Source organism: Meriones unguiculatus, chromosome 2, assembly GCF_030254825.1.
Source record: "Meriones unguiculatus strain TT.TT164.6M chromosome 2, Bangor_MerUng_6.1, whole genome shotgun sequence".
NCBI lineage: Eukaryota > Metazoa > Chordata > Mammalia > Rodentia > Muridae > Meriones > Meriones unguiculatus.
The window spans coordinates 42,263,825-42,284,801 of NC_083350.1; the positions used below are offsets into that span (position 1 = coordinate 42,263,825).

The following is a 20,977-nucleotide window of genomic DNA, read 5'->3' on the forward strand; positions in this document are numbered from 1 at the left end:
ATTTTTTGTAGTGAAGAGTAGTTTTAAAGGAGTTAGTTCATTCTTAAGCTTCCTTTTTATTTTAATTGTTCCCTTTCTTTAGCAGTGTGTGTGCAGATCGTCCTATATCTATAGCTGTATGCATAGTGTCCTATGTCTGTGTCATGGGCGGGTTTGGCTGTTGAACTTTCTATTTCTCTGCTCCTTTGTTTGCCTGGTGTCTTAGTTAGGGTTTCTATTGCTGTGATAAAATACCATGGCCAAATGCTACCTGGGGAGGAAAGCTTTTATTTCATTTTATTCTTCTAGATAACAGCCCATCATAGAAGGAGTCAGGCCAGGAACTCAAGCCGGAGAGGAACCTGGAGGCAGACACTGGAGCAGAAGCCGAGGGACTCTGCATACTGGCTTGCTCTCCATGGCTTACTCAGCCTGATTTTTTTTTTAAATTTTATTATTTTATTTTATTTTATTATTATTTTTTTACCACACAGACCCACCTGCCCAAGGGTGGTCCCTCCCACATCAATCATTAGCAATCAAGAAAATTGCCCACAGACCAAGAAGTTGGGGGGCATTTTCTCAACTGAGGTTCCCTCTTCCTAGATGACTCTGAAACTAGTCAGCTGGAGTGTTTTGATTAGCTATCAGGTGTTATTAATTATACCCTGTTTTCAGCTTTGCCTGGCAGTTCAGGGAAACATTTATTTACTTTCAGCTTAGTCAGCCTGACACTGGAGGTAAACCCTTTGATGATTCTTCTCCAGCCCTTATTTTTTAGAAGCTCTCTTTTCTTGGAGTTGGGGGGTCTGGATGGTGGGGAGCATGTGCTACTCCAGCTTGTGTGAACTTTAATCTTTTCTGGAACTGAAAAGACTGGCATTCAAGTCTCGTATACCTCTCTGCAGGTTTTTCCTTTTCTGCCTGTCTCTAGTTTTGGACTGTAGAAACGCTGGCTTCCTTAACTCCTAACTTCATTACGTACACTCACGGGAGATGTGGCTGTGTGACTGAGTTCTTTGCCTCAGCCAGGCTTTTCTTGTTTTCCATCATCTAGGAAAATGGCTCTTTGAGATGGTGCTTAAGAAGAGAGATTCCAGATGTTGTGTTTAGTTGTTTCAACTGAGAAGCCCAAATCCATTTTTGTCACTTTGTCATGCCTCTACAGTCAGTTGGCTTCACACCCACACAATTTATAATGTATCACATTTGTAAAAGTTTGCTTTCTAATTGGTTTAATTCCATGAATTCTGGTCCAGTTTTAGTTACATGTACTAAGTCCTTGACACTAGTAAAGCTACAGTGTTGGAAAAACTATCCATGTTTCTCCTCCCTCCTCTGCTCCCAGACCTGACCCACCTTTTTTTTTTTTTTTTTTTTTTGAGCCTAGGGTCTTGCTATGTAAACCAGGCTGGCCTCAGATTTGCCACTGATAACTTCTCCTGGACTTCCCAAGCTGTCATTCACAAGTGTGTGCTACCACACCTGGCAGAAGGCTTCTGTGACCTCACATGAAGCCAGCCAGCAAGCAATGGGTTCTATAGCTACAAATGCTGGCTGGGGAATCTTTTAATTCAACTTAGTTCTGACACTGTCTGTACCTGGTGTATTGTCAGGTCCCACAGGAGAAGGGCTCAGTCCCCAGGGCTGTCTGTGCCTCTTGCCCTCTATATTTGCTAGCTGCAAACTCCGTGCACTGTTTTTTGTTTTGCTTTGTTTTTTGTTCGTTTTAATGCCTTTGATCACATGGCTGTAAAAAGCAGTTTCAGTAACTCACCGTCCTTGGGTCTAATTATTTTGTTTGAAGGCTCACAGAACTCAGGGGAACATAAACAGCCATTATCATCCAGGATATCATAGAGGATATTGCTGATGAAGAGATGCACAGGATGAGGAATGTGGGAGGGACACGGCTGCCACACCTGTTGTGCACTCTCGGAGAACTTCCATGGCTTCTGCTCTCTGGAGACTCTGGATCTCCTTTGAGTTTTTATGGAAGCCTCACTGATATGCACAGTTGATTAAGTCATTAGGTCACCTCTACCTTGGGGCTTCTCTTCTGTTGTGAGGTAGGATTGAGTTTTAGCTGTCTCATCATGCCTCCATGTTCTTGGTGACCAGCTTTTATCCTCAATCCAGATGCCCCTTGAATTGTAAGCTTACAAAAACCCCCGTCATTTTAGAAATCAAGGACCTTAGGAGAAGTTTCTCAGGAGATTTGATGAAGAACATGTACATAAAACAGCTAACTTTTACATTTCAGTCTTTCAGAAAGATTTTCCATAATGCACCTTCCATAATTTTACATAATTTTTAGTAAGAAACTAATTGTATAGATTTGTCATTTGCTAAAAGTTAACACATCTTTACAGTGGTTCTAGAGTTAAGCTGAAGGGGGCTGCTGCACAATGCAGAGACACAGTATCATTTATTTTTGGCCAGTTGGGTGTTGAATTAAAGAAACAATCATCATAGAAGGGTAACCTTGCATTTGTCTTGTGTCCACTGTTTGTTATCTACTGAGGTAAACACCAGGTTCCTTATCTGTGTTGTAGTATGTGTCAGTTCCTTTGTGAAGGTGTGTTTTGCTTGCACTTTTGGAGAAACTGGTTTAACCAGATAATAGAGAATGATCCACTCCTAGCAGTTTTGTTAGCTGAGGCGACGGTATTTCTCCTCCTGTGACTCTCTTGGCTTCTGTTACTATTGACAGAAACATGTGCATGGGGTCAAAGTAGAACCTCTCGCCCCCACATGGCTGCCTGTCCTTAGCCTTTCAGAATGGGCACCCGAGAAGGAGCCTCCACAGGGATTCCTGTTCACTGCTTGCTCTTACCATCTTGGCCTCCGAGGCTTGTTGATTCTCGTGTATCCTGAAAAGGCACACATTCACTGTCTCTCTCCTGGTCTGGCCATACCTCAGTCTACAAGTTTCTATATTGTTGGGAAGGCAAGGCCTTTCTAGGTTTCTCAGCTTCTCACAGTTTTCTCCTTAAGCTTTTGCTGTGGCTCATCTTACTTTAGCTTGCCTGCTCTACAGCCACACCTGCAGCAGCTTGTAATCATTTCACTAAAGAGTGTTTCCTGAGGGATTTTTGATACTTTCCCATTTATTGTTTTCGTAAGTTTCCAAGGACGGATGAGCCTTACTCCTTGTTAGCTCTTCTCAAAACCACTTTGATGATGAGAAGTCAGAGAAGTAGAAAATGCAGACATCCCTGTAAGCAGTCCCCACTGCCTAGGGAAGCACTTGGCATAGCATTTGTATCTGAGGGTGTGTGAGATGTTTGTGGTGAATGTTGTCATCGTTGCTGAAGTAGGTTAGCACTTGTCGATACTGTAAGTGCTGGTAGTGCAGGGCTTTCCCAACATAGTGGTGGTTATAGTTCGATTATAAAATGTCCCTGGTAGGTTCATGTGTTTTTGAATATCCATCTCCCTGTTTTGGAAGGGTGTAGAACCTTTAGGAGATGAGGCAGAGCTGGAGGAAATGTGGGGCCTTGTAGTTGTAGCCCCTGTTGTGGGTTCCAGCAGAACCCTGTACTTCATGTCCATCAACACAATGTACATCACCGTGTTAAGCTCCTGCTGCCTCAGCCCTTGGCCGCCCTGGCCTACCTTACCTGTGTTCTGACCTGCTGTGATGGACTGGAGTCCTCTCAAACTGAACCCAAATAAACCTCCTTTCCCTTTAAGTTGTGTCATTTTGTTATTTTATTGCACCGAGGAGAAAATAACTTAAGACGGTAGCGTGATTATGTATCATTGTGGGCTCCTTTTCAAGTAGTAGCACACCTGCACAGAAAGTATCACATACTTGTTCTTCTGACGCTTTTGTTCTGAACAACTCTAGAGATGAAGCAAGGCTGAGGCCACCTTTAAACTTGTACATTCTGAGCACAGGGGCCATGCTAGTTACATAATATTCTCCTAGGCTGCTCACATAAAAGATACTTTGGCATTATTGTTGATTGACTTTTACTTTGTTTACTAGTGTTACATTGGCACTTTTTTTTTTTTTTAATTAGGGATGTGATGTATAGAGGGAAAAAGTGGTTCTCAAACTTGGCGTAGTAAGTTTGAGAGCAGCCTCTCACAGGACCTTTGGGACAGCTACAGAGGCCAGCCTCTTTGTACTTCAAGAGGTCTTAGCTTTGCTGTGTGGCTTTTCTTGGGGTGATGTGAACAAACATCTTCTCACCTCAGATAGGTCACTGAATTGATGATGAAACAGAATAATCAAGCCTAGATCAACTGGTAAATTAATGAGTTTATTGTGGTTACTCATGAAAGCATAGGCAGATCACAGGCAGCTGTGTCACTGAAAAACCCACTGCAGTTGTATCCCTGAGTTCCTTGTTGGGGTTGCAGGCAGCTTGGCTGGTGGGAGAGTTATGGCTTGTATAACCTTGGGGAGGGTGGCCTGCTTTATCTTGTAAGTTTCAGGAACCTTCTGAGGCTTGCGAGGTTGGTCTAATTCATGAGTCTTGAGAAGTCCCTCTTTGTGATAGACAAAGAATATTTAAATTTGGAGGAAACTGCATGGCAGGCCCTTAGGAGACTCAGATTCGCACCACTATTTTTTTTTTTTTTTTTTTTTTTAGCAGTTAAGAAAGGTGTTTATGATGGTTGAAGAAACACACATACAGGAGACACAGAGAAAAAGGCCCTCTGCTAGGCAGAGGGATGGACTTGAAAAGTACCCTCCCCCTCAATAATCCAGTCTCTTCTCCAAGGGCTGGGGATTTTAAAGCCTTTGTAGAATTTTATCTACTTTAGGGCCGGTCAGTTTTCAGACAGATAGGATTGGTCAGCAATTGTGGTGTGGCAAGTCCTGATCCATTCTCGAACTCGTTGAGCATGTCCAATAGCAGAGGTCCTGTTGGTTGGGAGACAAAACTGCCGGGCTTTTGTCTCAAGTCAAAAGGTTGAGGAAAAGTCTGGCCACCTTAAGATTTGCCTCATTTATTATCTAGCCACTGCCTTTTCTCCTATCTGTCTGCCTACAGGGAAGTCTAACTCCTAGTCCCTTCTTCCCTTCTCTCAGATGTCACCCTGAGAGATGTTTGGGGTTAGGGGGCAACCACCGCTTCTGACCACGTTGAACCTACAAAGCTTGGACAGCGTGGGGGCAGATGCAGCTCTGTTACTGTAGTTAAGAGAAAACAATGCCTGTGCTCATGCTTGTGGTCCTAGCATGCGCTCACAACGGGCAAGGCTAGACTTGACGTCTGGCTTGCAGTGTGGTGTTAGAGTGGCGATGTTACTTAACTGTGAGAAGCCAAGTGAACTTACGAACTTCAGGTTCCTTGCGCGGGTAAAATGCTGGGTGAAAATGCAAGATTTCCTGTGGCATTATTATCCTGTAAGGTCCCGCTTTCTTTTCTCTGTCTCTGTCTCTCTCAAGGATTTACAGGCTTGTACAACCATGCCCAGCTTGATGGATATGCGTACTGGAGAGTGAAGCTCGGGCTATGCACATGCTGGGCAAATGCTCTACCCCAGCCTATTCTGTCTCTTGTGTCCAGAAATCTTGTTCCTTTCTTGTCAGCCACTTCCTGTTCATCCAGTGAGCACTCCCAGGGGGCTTCTCTGTATTTGGTTGTTGGGTGTTCCTCAGAGACTGAGAGAGGTCCTGCAGAGCCAATCATGTCTGTTTCTGCACACATCCTCTTTCCTTCTCATAGTATAAGGTTAAAAAAAAAAGAGGAAGATGGAATAGATGGGAGACTTACTTCTTGAATTCGTAAACACCAAGTGGTTGGCTTTTCTTCTTGCCCGCCTTTTATATAGTTCAGCAGTAAACGTCCTAAAGCGCTGTCTCCTGAACGTCTCCTCACCTCTGCCCTGGGAGGTGTTTCCTGGGCTTTCTCATTTTCATTTACATTTCTCCATTGTGATAGTCCATTGTGCTCTCAAGTGGCTTTTGCTTTTTTAAAACGCATTTATTACAGATCATGTTTATTAGACCAAACTAGAGATTTCACCAAAACCTACAATGAAATACTATGAAAAATTCCAATGTTCAGAATAGCTAATTTGCAAGCAAATTACTAAAAAAAAAAATCCACATTTTCACTTGTATATAGTGAATGAATAATGAGTCTGGGATGAACTGGGATTATTTTGAACTGATGTTGTTTTTCCTGCTCTCTCTCTCTCTGTCTCTGTGGAAATTGTGAGATGTAACAGAAGGCTGGACTATTTGAACTGTGACCTTCAATTTGTTTAGAAGCCTTTGAAACAAGAATCCTGAGATAATTCAGCAACAAAAATGTACTACATTTGGAATTTTTGACTAAGCTTCACTTACTTTTTTCCAGCCTTCATTTAATCTTTCATACCTTGAGCCTGTGTGCTAAGGCCAGTAAATATTTACCTTGAGTTAATCACTGTAGCTGATTTTGCTGTTCCTTTATCAGGAAGGATGGGTACCATGTAATTTTCAAAATTGCATTAAGTCTTTGTTGATTTGTTTTTGTATTTGTGTTCTGTATGTTTCCACAGGAGAAACTTTCAAAGGACATTGATTTCCTTATTAGTAAGGAAAGCCAGGTGAAGAGTCAAATTTCTGAACTAAACTTGTTAATGAAAGAAACAGAGGTAAGTTATAAACTGGTCAGAGTACTTTTTCATTCATTTCATCCAGACATTTGCTTACTTGTTCATAAAATCCTGAGTGTGGGGCTGGAGAGATGGCTCAGAGGTTAAGAGCACTGGCTATTCTTCCAAAGGTCCTGAGTTCCAGTTCCCAGCAACCACATGGTGGCTCACAACCATCTGTAATGAGATGTAGTACCCCCTCTGGCAGACAGAATGCTGTATGTATAAATAAATAAATACATCTTAAAGAAAAAAGAAGAACCTATAGATAAAACCCTGAGTGTGATTTTTGAGCTGAGAGTTGTGTGACCTCATACCTCGGCTTTCTGAGAGCTTGTGGGAACACATGCAGAGTAGGCTCCTGTGTGATCAGTGCTCCAGGAAGGCATAGGGAAAGGATAGCTTTCACCAGTGACCCGCATGTGAACAAATGAGTAAGATATCCTTTGAAAAATTACTGTATGTGATAGGCCCAGGGTTATCTAAATTCCAAGTACTTTTGAGTACGTGCTTTGGTTTGCATATGCACATAAAGATGAGTATTCATGTTTGCCTTGTTTGCAGTAGCCACAAGGTGGAAACAGACTAAATGTCCATCAATAGCAAAGTAGAAATCACATAATGACCATTGGAGATACTATTATACATAGTCTAGGTATATGCTGTCATACATTGTGTGGATGGGATGATACTGTGTGACATTTACAGAAAATATCCAGACCAGGCTGGAGAGATGGTTTAGCAGTGGTCAAGAGCATTGGCTGCTCATCCAGAGGACCTGGGTTCAATTTCCAGCACCCACATGGTGGTTCACAGCCATGTTCCAGGGATCTACATGGTACCCAGACATAGGTGCAGAAAAATCTTTCACATGCAGCACGTAATTTTTAAGCAGCTGAACGGTGAGACCAGATTTTAGACTTTCCCGAACCTGTCCCTGAGGAGGGGTGATGAGTGCTGCAGCGGTTACCAGGGTCGTTTCTGGCATGCCGGTAATGCCCTCTTATCTGAATGTCCTGCTGGTTGGGCGTGTGTGTACAGTCTTTGCCTTCACACTTACATGCACATCTTTTCCGTTTGTGTATTCTACTTCAGTTAAAATAGGGAAAGGAAGCTGACATGGTGGTTCATACCTATAATCCTAGCACTTGGGAGACAGAAGCAGGAAGATTGTGAGTTCAAGGCCAGCCTTGGCAATGTACAAAATAAACAACGGTATAAGACTGTCTAAAAAAGGATGGGGGCAGGCTAGATGGCCTGTTAGGTAAAGGTACTTCCTTTTGTTAGGTAAAGGTACTTGCTGCCAAACATGATTTACCCCAAGTGGAATTTCTGGAGCCTACGTGGTCAAGGGGAAGAATCAACTCACTTGTGTTGTCCTCTGACCTACACAGACAGACAGATAGACACATACATACAGTAAATAACATGTAAAAAAGAAATAAAAACAAAAAATTAATAAGAAGTAGTAGCATTTAAAAATACAGTATATATGAGTAGGGCTGGGTTATTTGAAAGTTCAAGTGTCTTTCCTAGGCTTTGATATGAGGAGTGGAGTTTATTTTGTTTTTTTCCCTCTTGGTCACTTTAAAGCTTATAACCCAGGACTGTTATTTCTTGAAATATTTTTCACAGTGGGAAGTGAAGTAATTACAAAACAAGAAAGGGCTGAGATGTGTCTTAGTAGTAGAAAATTTGTATCACATGGGCAAGGCATGTTGGTCTGGAGCCTGTTGGAATCACCTGCGCTGTAGAAGAAACAATGAAAAGAAAGGGGAAAAAAGCAAATTAATGCCGTGTTTGTCTCCAGAGCCAACTCTTCCTCAGTGATGATGGGACTGTTTTTGTATCTGCAGTTATGGTTTTTACCTATGCATATTTCTGAGCTTAATGTGGAAGATCATGAAATTCTACCCAAATCTCACAGTTTTCTGACTTTTTTATATAATGCTAAACATAAAAATATTATAATAAGACCCATCGCTTTATATGTTACTTAAAAAAATACATCAACAATAAAAAGTGGGACTGTTGGGGTTACTAATGGAGAAGGGAATCTGAACAACATTTATTTCCAGTGTGGTGCAGAGGCTGCTGGGAATTCCGCAGTGTTCCTACCAAAGTTCCTTCAGTCTTTGCTCTTGGATCTGTTGTGATGAACACTCCCAGTGCTCACTGGACTCTTTTAAGATCACACTGATTTTATAAAAATTCAAACCATTTGAAGCCAGGCAGAGTGACTTAGACTTGTAATCCCCACACTAGGGAGGGTGAGGCAGGAGGATTGACCTTGAGTCCAGTCCAGGCTATGTAAAGAGACCCCATGTTTAAGACACATGACAAATACGACCGTTTTATAAAACAGAAAAAGAATCATACAGTGATGAGGATGTTTAGAGCACGTGCCACAGTATCATGCTTTTCATGTAAATAATCTTTATTCATTCTCATAAGAACTTGAATAATTTCTACTATCCACAAGCATTTTGTGGGAGAGGGAGAGTGGTAGGCACTGAACCCGCTTCCACTCAGCTTCACCTTAGCCTAAAGCTGAGTTAAGGATTAAAGAAAGTTCATTTTAAATACCTTCATATAGGATGTTGAGAATGCTGTTTCTAAAAGTTCTAAGCTGTATTTAACTTTTGCTATATTTGTGATTAGATCAGCTCAGTTCCACCCTTAATTTATTTTATCCCTGAAAATTGTTTCTCGTTTAGTTGAATAATTTGTCTGTTACTGGACTTTAAAAGTGCAAAGTTCTGAAATTACAAAGTGAATCTAAATGGAAGCTGGGGTTTCTTCCTTGTGTGCTTGAGGCCAAACTACTGTTTTGAAGATTTTAGGGTCAGGCCTTGTTTTGTTGATATTACGTAGGGTGTCGTAAGAAGACCTTTGGGTTTGATGAATGGGGTAATGCTCGTGTTTTTTACACTAGTTCAACAGAAAGATGGAGGTTTATGGATGAGATAGTGCTTGTGTTTTATACTTGCGCAATGGAGAGATTGGGTTTGGCACATGAGGTAACACTTGTGTGTTTTACACTAGTGCAATGGAGAGAGGGCAAAGGAAGAAGCGGTGGTGCATTTCGAAAAGCTCTTTGAAATCTTAGAAGACAGGAAGTCATCTGTTCTGAAAGCCATTGATGCCTCGAAGAAACTAAGACTAGACAAATTTCACACTCAAGTGGAAGAGTACCAGGGCCTTCTAGAGAACAATGGGCTCGTGGGATACGCCCAGGAAGTGCTGAAGGAGACGGATCAGTCCTGCTTTGTGCAGACTGCGAAGCAGCTCCATCTCAGGTACTCACTCTGCCCCTGAGCTTTTGAAACCTTTGACTGGGTGGTTCCTGGTGGTGGAAGGAGCAGTCTGGACCCGCTGTGTCCTGGGTGATGAATGTAGTGTCTTTGCTCTGTCACACTGTGGGTGTTCAGTGTGACTTGCTCTTTTTTGTTGTTGTTGGTTTTGTTTGTTTGTTTTGTTTTTATTTTGTTTGTTTTCTAGAGACAGGATTTCTCTGTGTAGAAACCCTTGGCTGTCCTGGACTTGCTTTTTAGACCAGGCTGGCATGGAACTCACAGAGATCCGCCTGCCCCTGCCTCCCCGAGTGCTGGGATTACAGGTGTGTGCCACTGTGCCCTGCAAATCATGAGATCTGCCTTTTTAAAGAATGGCTTTTACATGGCGTCTGTCTGCCCACAGAATCCAGAAAGCTACGGAATCCCTGAAGAGCTTTAGACCTGCAGCCCAGGCTTCTTTTGAAGACTATGTTGTTAACACATCCAAACAAACAGAGGTGCTTGGAGAATTGTCCTTTTTCTCTAGTGGTAAGTGGCAAAGGCTGAGCCTTCTCCCCAGCTGCGTGCACAAAGCAGATACACATTCCCTCCCCTGTGACATCAGTTTCTCACGATCATCAACCCTGGAACCTTAAACTGGTTTCTATGCACAAAACTATACTCCTGGCTTTTTAAAACATTTTGTAAATGGTATCACACTTTTTTTTTTTTAATTGTAAGCTTAGGAGGTTGATATGTGAGATCTGGTTTAAGGTATAGTCAGTATTTCATATTGGATTAGGGCCCTGCTGTGAGGACCTCAGCCTAATTTGATCTAAAGACCAAGTCTCCAAACATAGTCAGCTTTTTGAGGACTGCAGTCACAATCAGGAGAGTTACCACCTCAGCATAATAAACTTTTAGGGGAACACTCCCAGGGCCACCCCCTCACAGAAGGGCTTCCTTCTGTTCTTACGTCCTGCCACATTTGCCTTGCTGAGGTTTCTTTTCATGTAAGGTTGTAGCAACAAAGGCTAGTGCTGGAGAGTTGCTCAGTGGTTAAGAGCGGGGACCATGAGGACCAGAGTTCGATTCCAAGAACCCACATTAGGCCAATCACAACCACCATAACATCAGCTCTAAGGGATCTGGCACCTTCTGGACTCTCAGGGCACCTGAAATCACACACATATGCACATACCTCACAAGATCTTGTTTTGAAAAAGGAGATTTGTCTTGTTAAAGGTTAAAAACTGGGTTGCTGGGGCATCTTTTCTCCTTAAACTTCTTAAATCTGGTATTTATTATGAATTTAAATTTTTTTCCCACTAAATGTATGTTATTTCAAATGCTGATTTCACTTCCTAAACTGTTGGTTCTGCATATGTCAGTTGCTTTTTTAGATACTTTACTTGCTTACCTTTAAGTCTAAGCTTTTACCTATGCATGCAAACATTGCCCCTGGAAGGGTAAAGCTGATTGTGGGTAATTATGGGCTATTCAAAGTACATGGCAAAGGACGAAGAAAAGAGTGGGTAAAAAGAGAGGGGAAGCCCCCATTTCTTGCCCATGGATGTATTTCATTTTCCCTACACGCCCCTATGTAGAGTAACCATGTGACTTGAGCTACTCTGTGACTTAGTCCTGTTTAATTTTTTTAACCTTAATTTTGGTTGTTTGTTCAGATTTATTGTGTGTATAGTCTTCAGCATGTTAACGCACCACCAGACTTCCTTATATGCTGCTTGTAAGAGTCTGTGGGCTAAGTGAAAAGAAGTGGGGGCACTTCCCTTATTTCATTTCTTCCCTTATGGCTTGATGTCAGTAGGTGTGTGTGGAGGCGTGTGTTTGTGTATTTTTAGTTTATCCAAACTGCACTCAAACCTAGTACGTATCCAAAGATAACCTTGAATTTCTTCTCTGGTCTGCGGTGGGATTATAGGCATGTGCCATCATGCCCATTGCACAAGGTAACCTCTAGACCTTACTGATAAGCCATCTGATTCAAGCTTACATGTTTATTGTATAGGAAAAGGTAATGTGTGTGTACAAAGATTTAGCTGTGACAACAGTCAGCCTCCACTGCTGCTCTGCAACTCATTCTGTAGCCCAGGTTGGCCCCTCACGTACAGAGATTACAGCTGTGAGCTAACATGTTGGCTGTAAACGTTGTACTTTCAACAACATATTGGGAACCTATTTCCCTTAATAAGTAAATCTTGATTGATCCATACAGTGGAATATATTATGGCAAAATATTGGCAGGGTCTTAAATGAGCTTGGTACAGTGCTAATACCTTGGAGATTCCAAAATATTTTCATGGGTTTTCTTTTTTCAAGTTTCTGGATTTCTACAGCTCGGATACAAAGTGAATAAACTTGTAATTAATATAAAAAATAAAATAAATTTTAAAAAAGATCAAAAAAATACACGTGATAAAAAAGTGTGTGTGTTTGTGTGTATGAGTGTGTAGACCAGAGACCAGAGGATTGTAACACATGTTTTCCTCAGTTATTTGTTCCTTGATGGACCTGGAACTCACTGACTTGGCCCAGAGTAGCTGGCCGCTGAGCTTCAGGGATCCACATATTCTGCCTCCCGAGAACTGACGTTACAGAGGAGTGCCACTGCTACTGGCTTTTCTGTGGGTGCTGGAGACACGGACTCGGGGACTCCACCTTAGCATCTGAGCCACCCCGCTAGCTGCTCTATCAAGTCTGTATGAGGAAAAAGTACTCAGTTTTGCCATCTGCATTAGGAAACATTAAAGAAAACGCTCATCGGAGTTTGGTTGAAAGTCACAAAACAATGTTTTAAGTATTAAATTGGTCCATGTAAATATAGACACAAATTTCAGCTCCAGAGCTGTGACTCACTGTGGGGAAAGTCTATATTTTAAAAAATAGAATTTCCAGTGTTTTAGAATTCAATATATAATTATTGCTGTAATCATGGCTTAGTTTTTATGTTTTATTTTTTCACTTATTTTCTCACTTCAGTTATATTTATCTTCTTTTATATTTACTAACTTCTGCAGAATATTCTAAATTTAGAAATTTCTCAGACAGCGTAGAGACTGGCGGGACTTCATTTTTGGCTGAGGGAAATGCCGTGTTTAGTTAGCATGCTGTTCTGTGTTGCCGTCCTTTCAGGCATAGACATTCCCGAGATCAACGAGGAGCAGAGTAAAGTGTATAATAACGCCTTAATAAACTGGCACCAGGCAGAGAAGGACAAAGCCGACAGCTATGTTCTCGAATACCGGAAGGTCAACAGAGACGAGCAGATGTTGCCGTGGAATGAGATAGAAGTGCATGGCACAAGTAAAGTTGTCTCCAACCTGGAAAGCAACAGCGCCTACGCTTTCCGAGTGAGAGCCTACAGGGGCTCCATCTGCAGCCCCTGCAGCAGAGAGCTGGTTCTGCACACTCCTCCAGCTCCAGGTACGGGGCACCCTGCGCTCAGAAGAGAGGGTGGGAAGGGCCTGCAGGTGTGAACAGTGTCGCCAGAGGTAGACATATATCGAAAACAGCTTTCTGCGTTTGAGAGACTCTTAGTCAAGTAGACCCCAGACTTGGCTGGGATTTAGAAATGACCGTTGTCATCACCTCGCAGGCTGTTTGAGATTTTGAAGGGTATCAGACGAAAAAGAGACATTTTGATCATTGAGGCTAAGCTGGGATCAAAAGGACATGAAACTGCTTTTAAACCATTAAAACCCCATGACTGGATGGGCTTGTGGTGGAAAATAACTTTAATTCCAGTGCTTAGGAGGCAGAGGCAGGCACATCTCTGAGTCTGAGTCTAGCCCCTTCTGCATAGTAAGGATTGGGCCAGCCAAGGGCTAGGTCCTAAGAACTTTGTCTCAAAGCAGACGCCAAAACCATAAAACAATAGCATGTTTCTGGGACTTTTTTAAAGGTCAGTTAGTGACAATGTCCAAAATGCAGGCTATTGATAGTTTTTTGTTTTGTTTTTTTTTAATTCATGGGCATGATGTAATCTCAGTCTGACCCTCCTAGGTTTTCTCTCCCAGCGTGATTCCCTGCATGAGAGGGTGGAAAGCATATTTTAGGGCCACATGTCAAGCTTCCCCTCTACACAAATAGCTCCTCATTCTGTATTACCCTGCCTCTCTTTCCAGGTTACGCTGGCATTACTTACTAAGAGAGACTGAAAAGCTTTGCTGGCTACGAGGGGCATGCAGGTTAGCTGGTGTCTACTGCAGTGTCTTCACAGATGGGGGCACTCAGAGCTAACGTTGTTCCAGGTCATGGTAGTGGGAGGGCATCTTGCCCTGCCTATCACTGCCTTGGACACACTCAGTTGTTGTTGTTGTTGTTGTTGTTGTAGGCAATGGCCCCTACCCTTGTTTTAGTGTCTTACGTACACATATGTGTGTATGTGCTTGCGCTTGTGCACATCCTTTTCAGGAATATTGTGGCTGTTAAGAATATTATAATATAGAGATTGTCTTGAGTTTCACTGCTGTGAAGAGACACCACGAACACTGCAACTTTAATCGGGACTGGCATACAGTGTCCGAGGTTTAGTACTTTATCATCGTGGTGGGAAGCATGGCAGCATCCAGGCAGACATGGGGCTGGAAACAGAGCAGGGAGTTCTGTATCTTGATTGGCAGGCAGCAAGGAAGAGACTGTGTACCACGCTGCACATAGCTTGAGCATATAGAAGACCTCAAAGCCCAGCTCCACAGTGACACACTTCCTCCACAAGACCACACCTACTCCATCAAGGCCACATCTTCTAATAGTGCCAGTCCCTATGGGCCAAGCATTCAAGCACATGAGTCTATGGGGGCCGCAGCTGTTCAAACCACCACAGCCGTATAGGGTTGGCTGGAATTATTTCTCATGAGTTTTACGAAAAGCCAATCGTCAGGGTATACTCTCAGGTACCCAGTAGACATTTAATGCTGTATGTTATTTTAAAATTTCTGGTTTCTAAAAGCAGAAACATAATTCTGGACAAGGCTGCTGTTTTTACTAGCAGTTGTATAGGGAGGAGGAGAGGGCATGCTAAGAATTTTATCTTCCTCTCTGAGAGAATCCATATAAATAGTGGGACCGTTTAGATTTACTGGAAATGGAAAAGAATCAAGAATAACTATGCGAGGACGTTAGTCATCACCAGTAGAAGGATCTACCTATATGGGGACTGGCAGCTATATTTTTAAATGTCATATAATACAGATAAGACTTACTCTTGTAAGTACACAGTTTAGTGACAGAAAGTACATTATAGTATTGTGCAGTTATCATCACTCACATATCTAGATTTTAAAAAATCTTACCTGAAAGTCTGTATCTAATAACCAGCTCTCCAGCCTTCTCCGCATAGACTCTGGTGGCCTCTATTCATTCCTTCTGAGAATTTGACTATCTGGGTACCTCCGGAGCAGAATTTTCAGTATTTGTCATTTTACATCTGGTGTATTTTGTGTTGTCCATGTTGTAGGGTGTGTCACGATTTCCGTTTTCAAGGCCTGGAACGCTCCACTGTACATCTACCACATTTTCTTTATTCCATTATCCTATTGCTGGACATTTTTGTTGTGTCTGTATTGGCTAGCAACAGAAGTTATGCTTGAAATAGTTGTTAGCTCCATGCTGTAAGCGAGGAACTTTAGAGTTTAGACCAATCTTTTGTTAAATGTTTGAACAGGATGCAAACCTCTCTGAACTGAAAATATTAGACAGTACCATCTTCACGTATCTATTGTATTGATTTGATAAGGGAAAATGCTTACAAATCTTCAAATTTATAAAATTTGGAATATATATATATATATATATATGCAACCTTCTAGTGTAAGCTCCTGGGGATCCAAAAGTCCTGACTTCCACGGGTACCTGCACTCATGTGACATAATCCCACCTATAATTAAAAATAATAAAATGAATATTTTTAAAAAAGAGTGATTGGCTTAGTGCATTATACGTTCAGCGATTAACATTGCTGATCCAAGCTCATGCACTCACAAATGCACACAAACATGTACAACATTTTCTTCTGCTTTGGCTATTTCTGAAGATCTGTAGGTGTAGATCTGGAATTTTCTGCTGCATTGGAGTTTTGATTGATGTAGCTGTCTGGCTTAGTATGATGGCATCCTTCCGTCTCTTCGGTAACTTCTATTTGAAATCAGATTCAGCTCTAAATTATAGACATGCCAGGAGTTGTCTCTCGGATTACTTTAAGAGTAATTTTAACCCGCCTCCAGTTTTCAGTTTCCTGTTCGATGAAAAGTGTGGCTATAATAACGAGCACCTCCTGCTGAACCTGAAGAGAGACCGCGTGGAGAGCAGAGCTGGATTTAACGTCCTCCTCGCTGCGGAACGCATCCAGGTGGGCTACTACACAAGCCTAGATTACATCATCGGAGACGTCGGGATGACGAAAGGGAAGCACTTCTGGGCCTGCCGTGTGGAACCGTATTCGTACCTGGTGAAAGTGGGAGTTGCTTCCAGTGACAAACTGCAAGAGTGGCTGCGGTCTCCCCGGGACACGGCTAGTCCAAGGTAGGTTCTTTCCCCAGTGGAGAACTTGATAACAGCTTTAGAAGTCAGTGTCTGTGTGCACAAGATCACCCGAACACAGACGGGGACCCAGTCATCATGTTTGGAACACATGTGTCTTAGATTCGGATGACTGGCTCTGTCATGCAGCTGTCTTAGGTAAGGAGTCAGGGTGTCTTGTATTCATTCACAGAGTAATCAACCTTTAATTTTTGCTGCTATGAGGAAGTTAGTCTCTTCTGAATTCCTCTTGATTATGGCACAGCCTCACAGCTTAAATTTTGAATGTTTCCCATAGTTCCTAAAGTGTGTTAAAAATCACCCTTACAGTAAAATGCCCTCAGCTGCCTTTTTCATGGTTGTCACCTACTTTTATTTGCTTTTTTTTTTAAATGTTTTTTGCCTGTCATTTTTTTGTGTTAGACATCTTCCAAAGCAGTTAAATTTCTTAAGATAATGGGAATAATGGGAATTGTGTAGTTTAAAAAAAATGTGGATAAGATAGACTTGCTTAGAAAAAATAATCTAAATGGATTTAACACATTAAAATGAATGATAGGGCACAGATAAGTAATGACATAGTAATAAGCTATTTTAAGTAAGTGGCTAATTAAACTAAATGGTATGCCCAATGGTAAATATTGTAAATGGTAAACGTTTTACCAATGGTAAAATAATGGTATGCCCTTGGTAAAATATTGGTGTTGACGTATAAGAATTGACAGCATGAGGAATAGTAGAAGCCAAAAATAAACAGTTTAAAATTATTGATGCATATGATTCAAGATATATGAAAAGGCAAATTGTACCGAGTGAAGAAACAAAAGATTGGGTACAAAATTTTCTGTAACTTTTCATGTTTCACAGAGAGAAAAACAATTTCATTATTGTTTCTTGATGTGGAAATGACAATCAGGAAATAGGGCTCTCGAGGAGAATGAACCATGTTCTTATCTTGTGTTCTTTTTAGTGCCTCGTTATTTACTTTAGCCTATTAGTCCCAAGGATGAGGGCATAGGTCTTTGTATTTTATGACACTATTGTGTACCGTAAATATTTAATCTCACATTAAGCCCTTCCTCATCCTCTGATTTTTTTTTCTCTGTAGAAATGAATTTTTAAGTTTCCATTTGCCTATACATTTAGGTAAAAATGGATGCTACTACAGGGAATTTTACACTGAGTACATAGGACAACTCTCAATGATAATTTACAGTCCATGATTTAGGTGTGTTAATACACCACTTTTTTTGTATGCTAAGTTTAAAACGATGTGCGTTATTTTTTGGGGCCATGCTGAAGAATCTTGGTGACTGTGGTTGAGATAAGACCCTGTGTTATTGTTTTGCAGATATGAACAAGACAGTGGGCATGACAGTGGAAGTGAAGACGTCTGTTTTGATTCTTCACAACCTTTTACATTAGTTACTATAGGCATGAAGAAATTTTTTATTCCCAAGTCACCTACTTCTTCTAAGGAACCAGAAAATAGAGTTTTTCCTATGCCAACAAGTATAGGGATTTTCCTTGACTGTGATAGAGGCAAAGTGAGCTTTTATGATATGGATCATATGAAATGCCTGTATGAGCGCCAGGTGGACTGTTCACATACAATGTATCCGGCATTTGCCTTAATGGGCAGCGGAGGAATTCAGCTCGAAGAACCTATCACGGCAAAGTATCTAGAGTATGACGAGGATGTGTAGCTTGGACACCCCGTGTGACAAGGATGAAAACTGTGAACAAAGCCATGCCTTGGTGTTAGACTTCGTAACTAATTACATATCATTTACATCTCCTGTCACCACACCTGTTTGTAGCGTGTGCTTCTCTGATTTGTTTTGTCTTGTTTTACTTTTGACTCACAGGGTCTTGTGATGTAGCCCAGGCTGGCCTCAAACACCATCCTCCTGGGTGCTGGGATTATAGATGGGCACCACCCTACCCAGCTAGTGCTTGCTTCTAAACTCCCAAGGCCTTCACAGCCTTGCCTTCTCCAGGCCAGGGTTCTGCCTTTTACAGATGGTAGGAGTGGAGATATTCTGTCCCGGATAGATGACTTTACAATCAAAGTCCTTCTCTTTGGGCACAGGGACTCTAATTGATTTAAGTCAGCTGATGTTGCTACTATTTACATTCCTTTTGTTTTGGGGTTGGGGTGGGATACAGAGTATTTATTGTGGTTTCTCCCAGTTTGTTATTTCCTTTTCTTCCCATTTTGTATCATGTTCATTTCCAAAGAGAAAATATTTTTAAATGCCTATTGATAGAAATTAGTACTAAACCATGTGTCTTGGATTTGTTGTTAATAGTAAAATAAAGTTATAGATAGGTGAAATGACAAAGGCCATAAAATGGTAGTATATTTAAGTAGAAAATTATGCATTTTAAAGTGTGTAACTACTGAGCATGTATCCATTGCCTGGCAAATGAATACTGCTTTTTTGTTTTTGTTATTTTATTTTATTTTAGACCACAGACTGTATTGATAAGGACATCTCTACGAGGGTCCTTAGCTGTAATGCTAATTATCTGGCATATGTAGCGAGTATGGTCTCTCATAGGAAATACAACGTCCTTGAACACATGAAACTTTTCACTACAATGTATTTTTTCCAGGAAATTTTATCTTCAACTTTTCTTACTTTAGAAAATGTTCGTTCCTATTTATAGCAAAGAATTATTTTTCAGAAATACTGGTGAAGACTGACTGATAGTGAACACCTGTCTTCCTGTGTCATGTGACTTTTCTGTTTTGGGCACAGATGTTACACATCAGGGTTTTCTGGCTTTGGTTTACAGATTTGAAAAGTTCACTATCCATTTTTAGCAGCATTAAAATCCCAGACATGTTACATGTCCCTACTGTCCAGTTGGGTGGCATTGTAGGTGGGCACATTATGTGGTCAAGCATTTGTAGTGTGCATCAGTAAAAGACAAAATTCCTTAGACAGTAGTAGCTAAAATTAAAAGGATTGTGTATAGTCAGTTTGAAGAATTACACCTTTTCTAAATTGGATGTTTCTGCAAGATTATCTTCTGGGTACTGAAATCTATCTTTTTAGGTAGATGATTTTTATTTAAACTGCCTTTTAAAAAGTTAAAATGTCCAGATACTAAGACTTACATGTTTTTAGCACTGATCTCTTATGGAAGCTTAATATTTTAGTAGAGTAACCAACATTTTTGGAAGCTGTTTATTTTACTGAATTATTTTTTAATGAAGGCTGTTAGGCCCATTCACTGCATTAGTTCCAGCACTGACAGACACACACACACACACACACATACACACACACACACACACCTACTCGTGTAGAGAGATCTGGAGAATGTCTGTTTGGGATTGCCATTCCTCTTTCATTTATATCTAGCACTTTATGACATAGGAAACAAAGAGAATGTACAGTGTTACCTGGATCATTGTGCACTAAAGCTGCTAAGGTCACCACGTGTATGTGGTTTAGTGTGATACCCAATACTCATGTAAGCACATGTCCTGTAGACATTTTAAAATATAAAGCTTTAACAGGAATCAGAAAAGGAAGCTGTTTCAAACACTGTATCACTGTATAGAAATTGCTTAGTGGAATTTCATTTTTAATAAAAAAATAAAAGAAAGTCAAGTGTAGTTATTCAAATTTGCACTCTAGAAATTTTTGCTATGCTTTGTGGAAAACTGAAGCAAAACATCTATTATAAGATGCTTTGTGGCACTCTATCTATCAGGGTATCGAAGCAAATGCTGAGACTCATAGCCAAACTTTGGGCAGAGTACAGGGAATCTTATGGAAGATGGGAGATAGAAAGACCTGGAGGGGAAAGGAACTCCACAAGGAGAGCAAGAGAGTAAAAAAATCTGGATCAGGGGTCCTGCAGGGACTGATGAACCAACCAAAGGATGTACCCATGGGCAGCTCAGTCTTCATGTGGGTTCTCTAGTAAGGGGAACAGGTACTGTCTCTGACATGAATTCAGTGGCTGGCTCTTTGACCATCTTCGCCTGGTGTGGTGGCCTAACTAGGCCACAGAGAAATAGGATCCAGACAGTCCTGATGAGACCTGATAAGCCAGGGTCAGATAGTAGGGGAGGAAGACCTCCCCTATCAGTGGACTAGGGAAAGGACTTAGGAGGGAAAGAGGGGAGGAGGGTGGGACTGGGAGGAGATGAGGGAGGGGCTACAGTCAGGATACAAAGTGAATGAATTATAATAATAATAATAAAGAAAAAATTTAAAAAAGATGCTTTGTGGCACATGTTAGTTTTTGTTTTTAAGAAGGCTTTATTTTATTTTTAATTACATATATGTGACTGTGAATGTACACAGTACATTCATGGATGTGAAGGCTCTGGAGCAAAGTTACATACAGGTGGTTGTGAGCCATTTGACATTAGTACTGTGAATCTAATTAGGGTCCCCTGGAAGATCAGTATTCAGTCTTTGCCACTGAGCTTTCTCTCCAGCCCGCATATGTTAGCTTTATACAGAATTATTTTGAACATTTATTTCATTCTTGTGGAAGTTATCATTAGAGAAGATTATTATAATGAAGCTAATTTATTTTAGCTGTCTGCTTAT

At 41.2% G+C, this 20,977-nt stretch overlaps 1 protein-coding gene across 2 annotated transcripts in view; it reads left to right on the plus strand.

Moving 5' to 3' along the window:
* Nucleotides 1-20,525, plus strand: part of Trim36 (tripartite motif containing 36) — a 42,779-nt gene extending 22,254 nt beyond the window's left edge. For both annotated transcript variants that reach the window (XM_060377307.1, XM_021652557.2), the window contains exons 5-10: nt 6,487-6,582; nt 9,628-9,881; nt 10,282-10,406; nt 13,011-13,301; nt 16,103-16,400; nt 17,749-20,525. In XM_060377307.1, the coding sequence (XP_060233290.1) occupies nt 6,487-6,582; nt 9,628-9,881; nt 10,282-10,406; nt 13,011-13,301; nt 16,103-16,400; nt 17,749-18,103 (1,419 nt within the window). In that variant the 3' untranslated portion in view covers nt 18,104-20,525. The remainder of the gene's footprint in view (nt 1-6,486; nt 6,583-9,627; nt 9,882-10,281; nt 10,407-13,010; nt 13,302-16,102; nt 16,401-17,748) is intronic.
* Nucleotides 20,526-20,977: the final 452 nt, after the last annotated feature.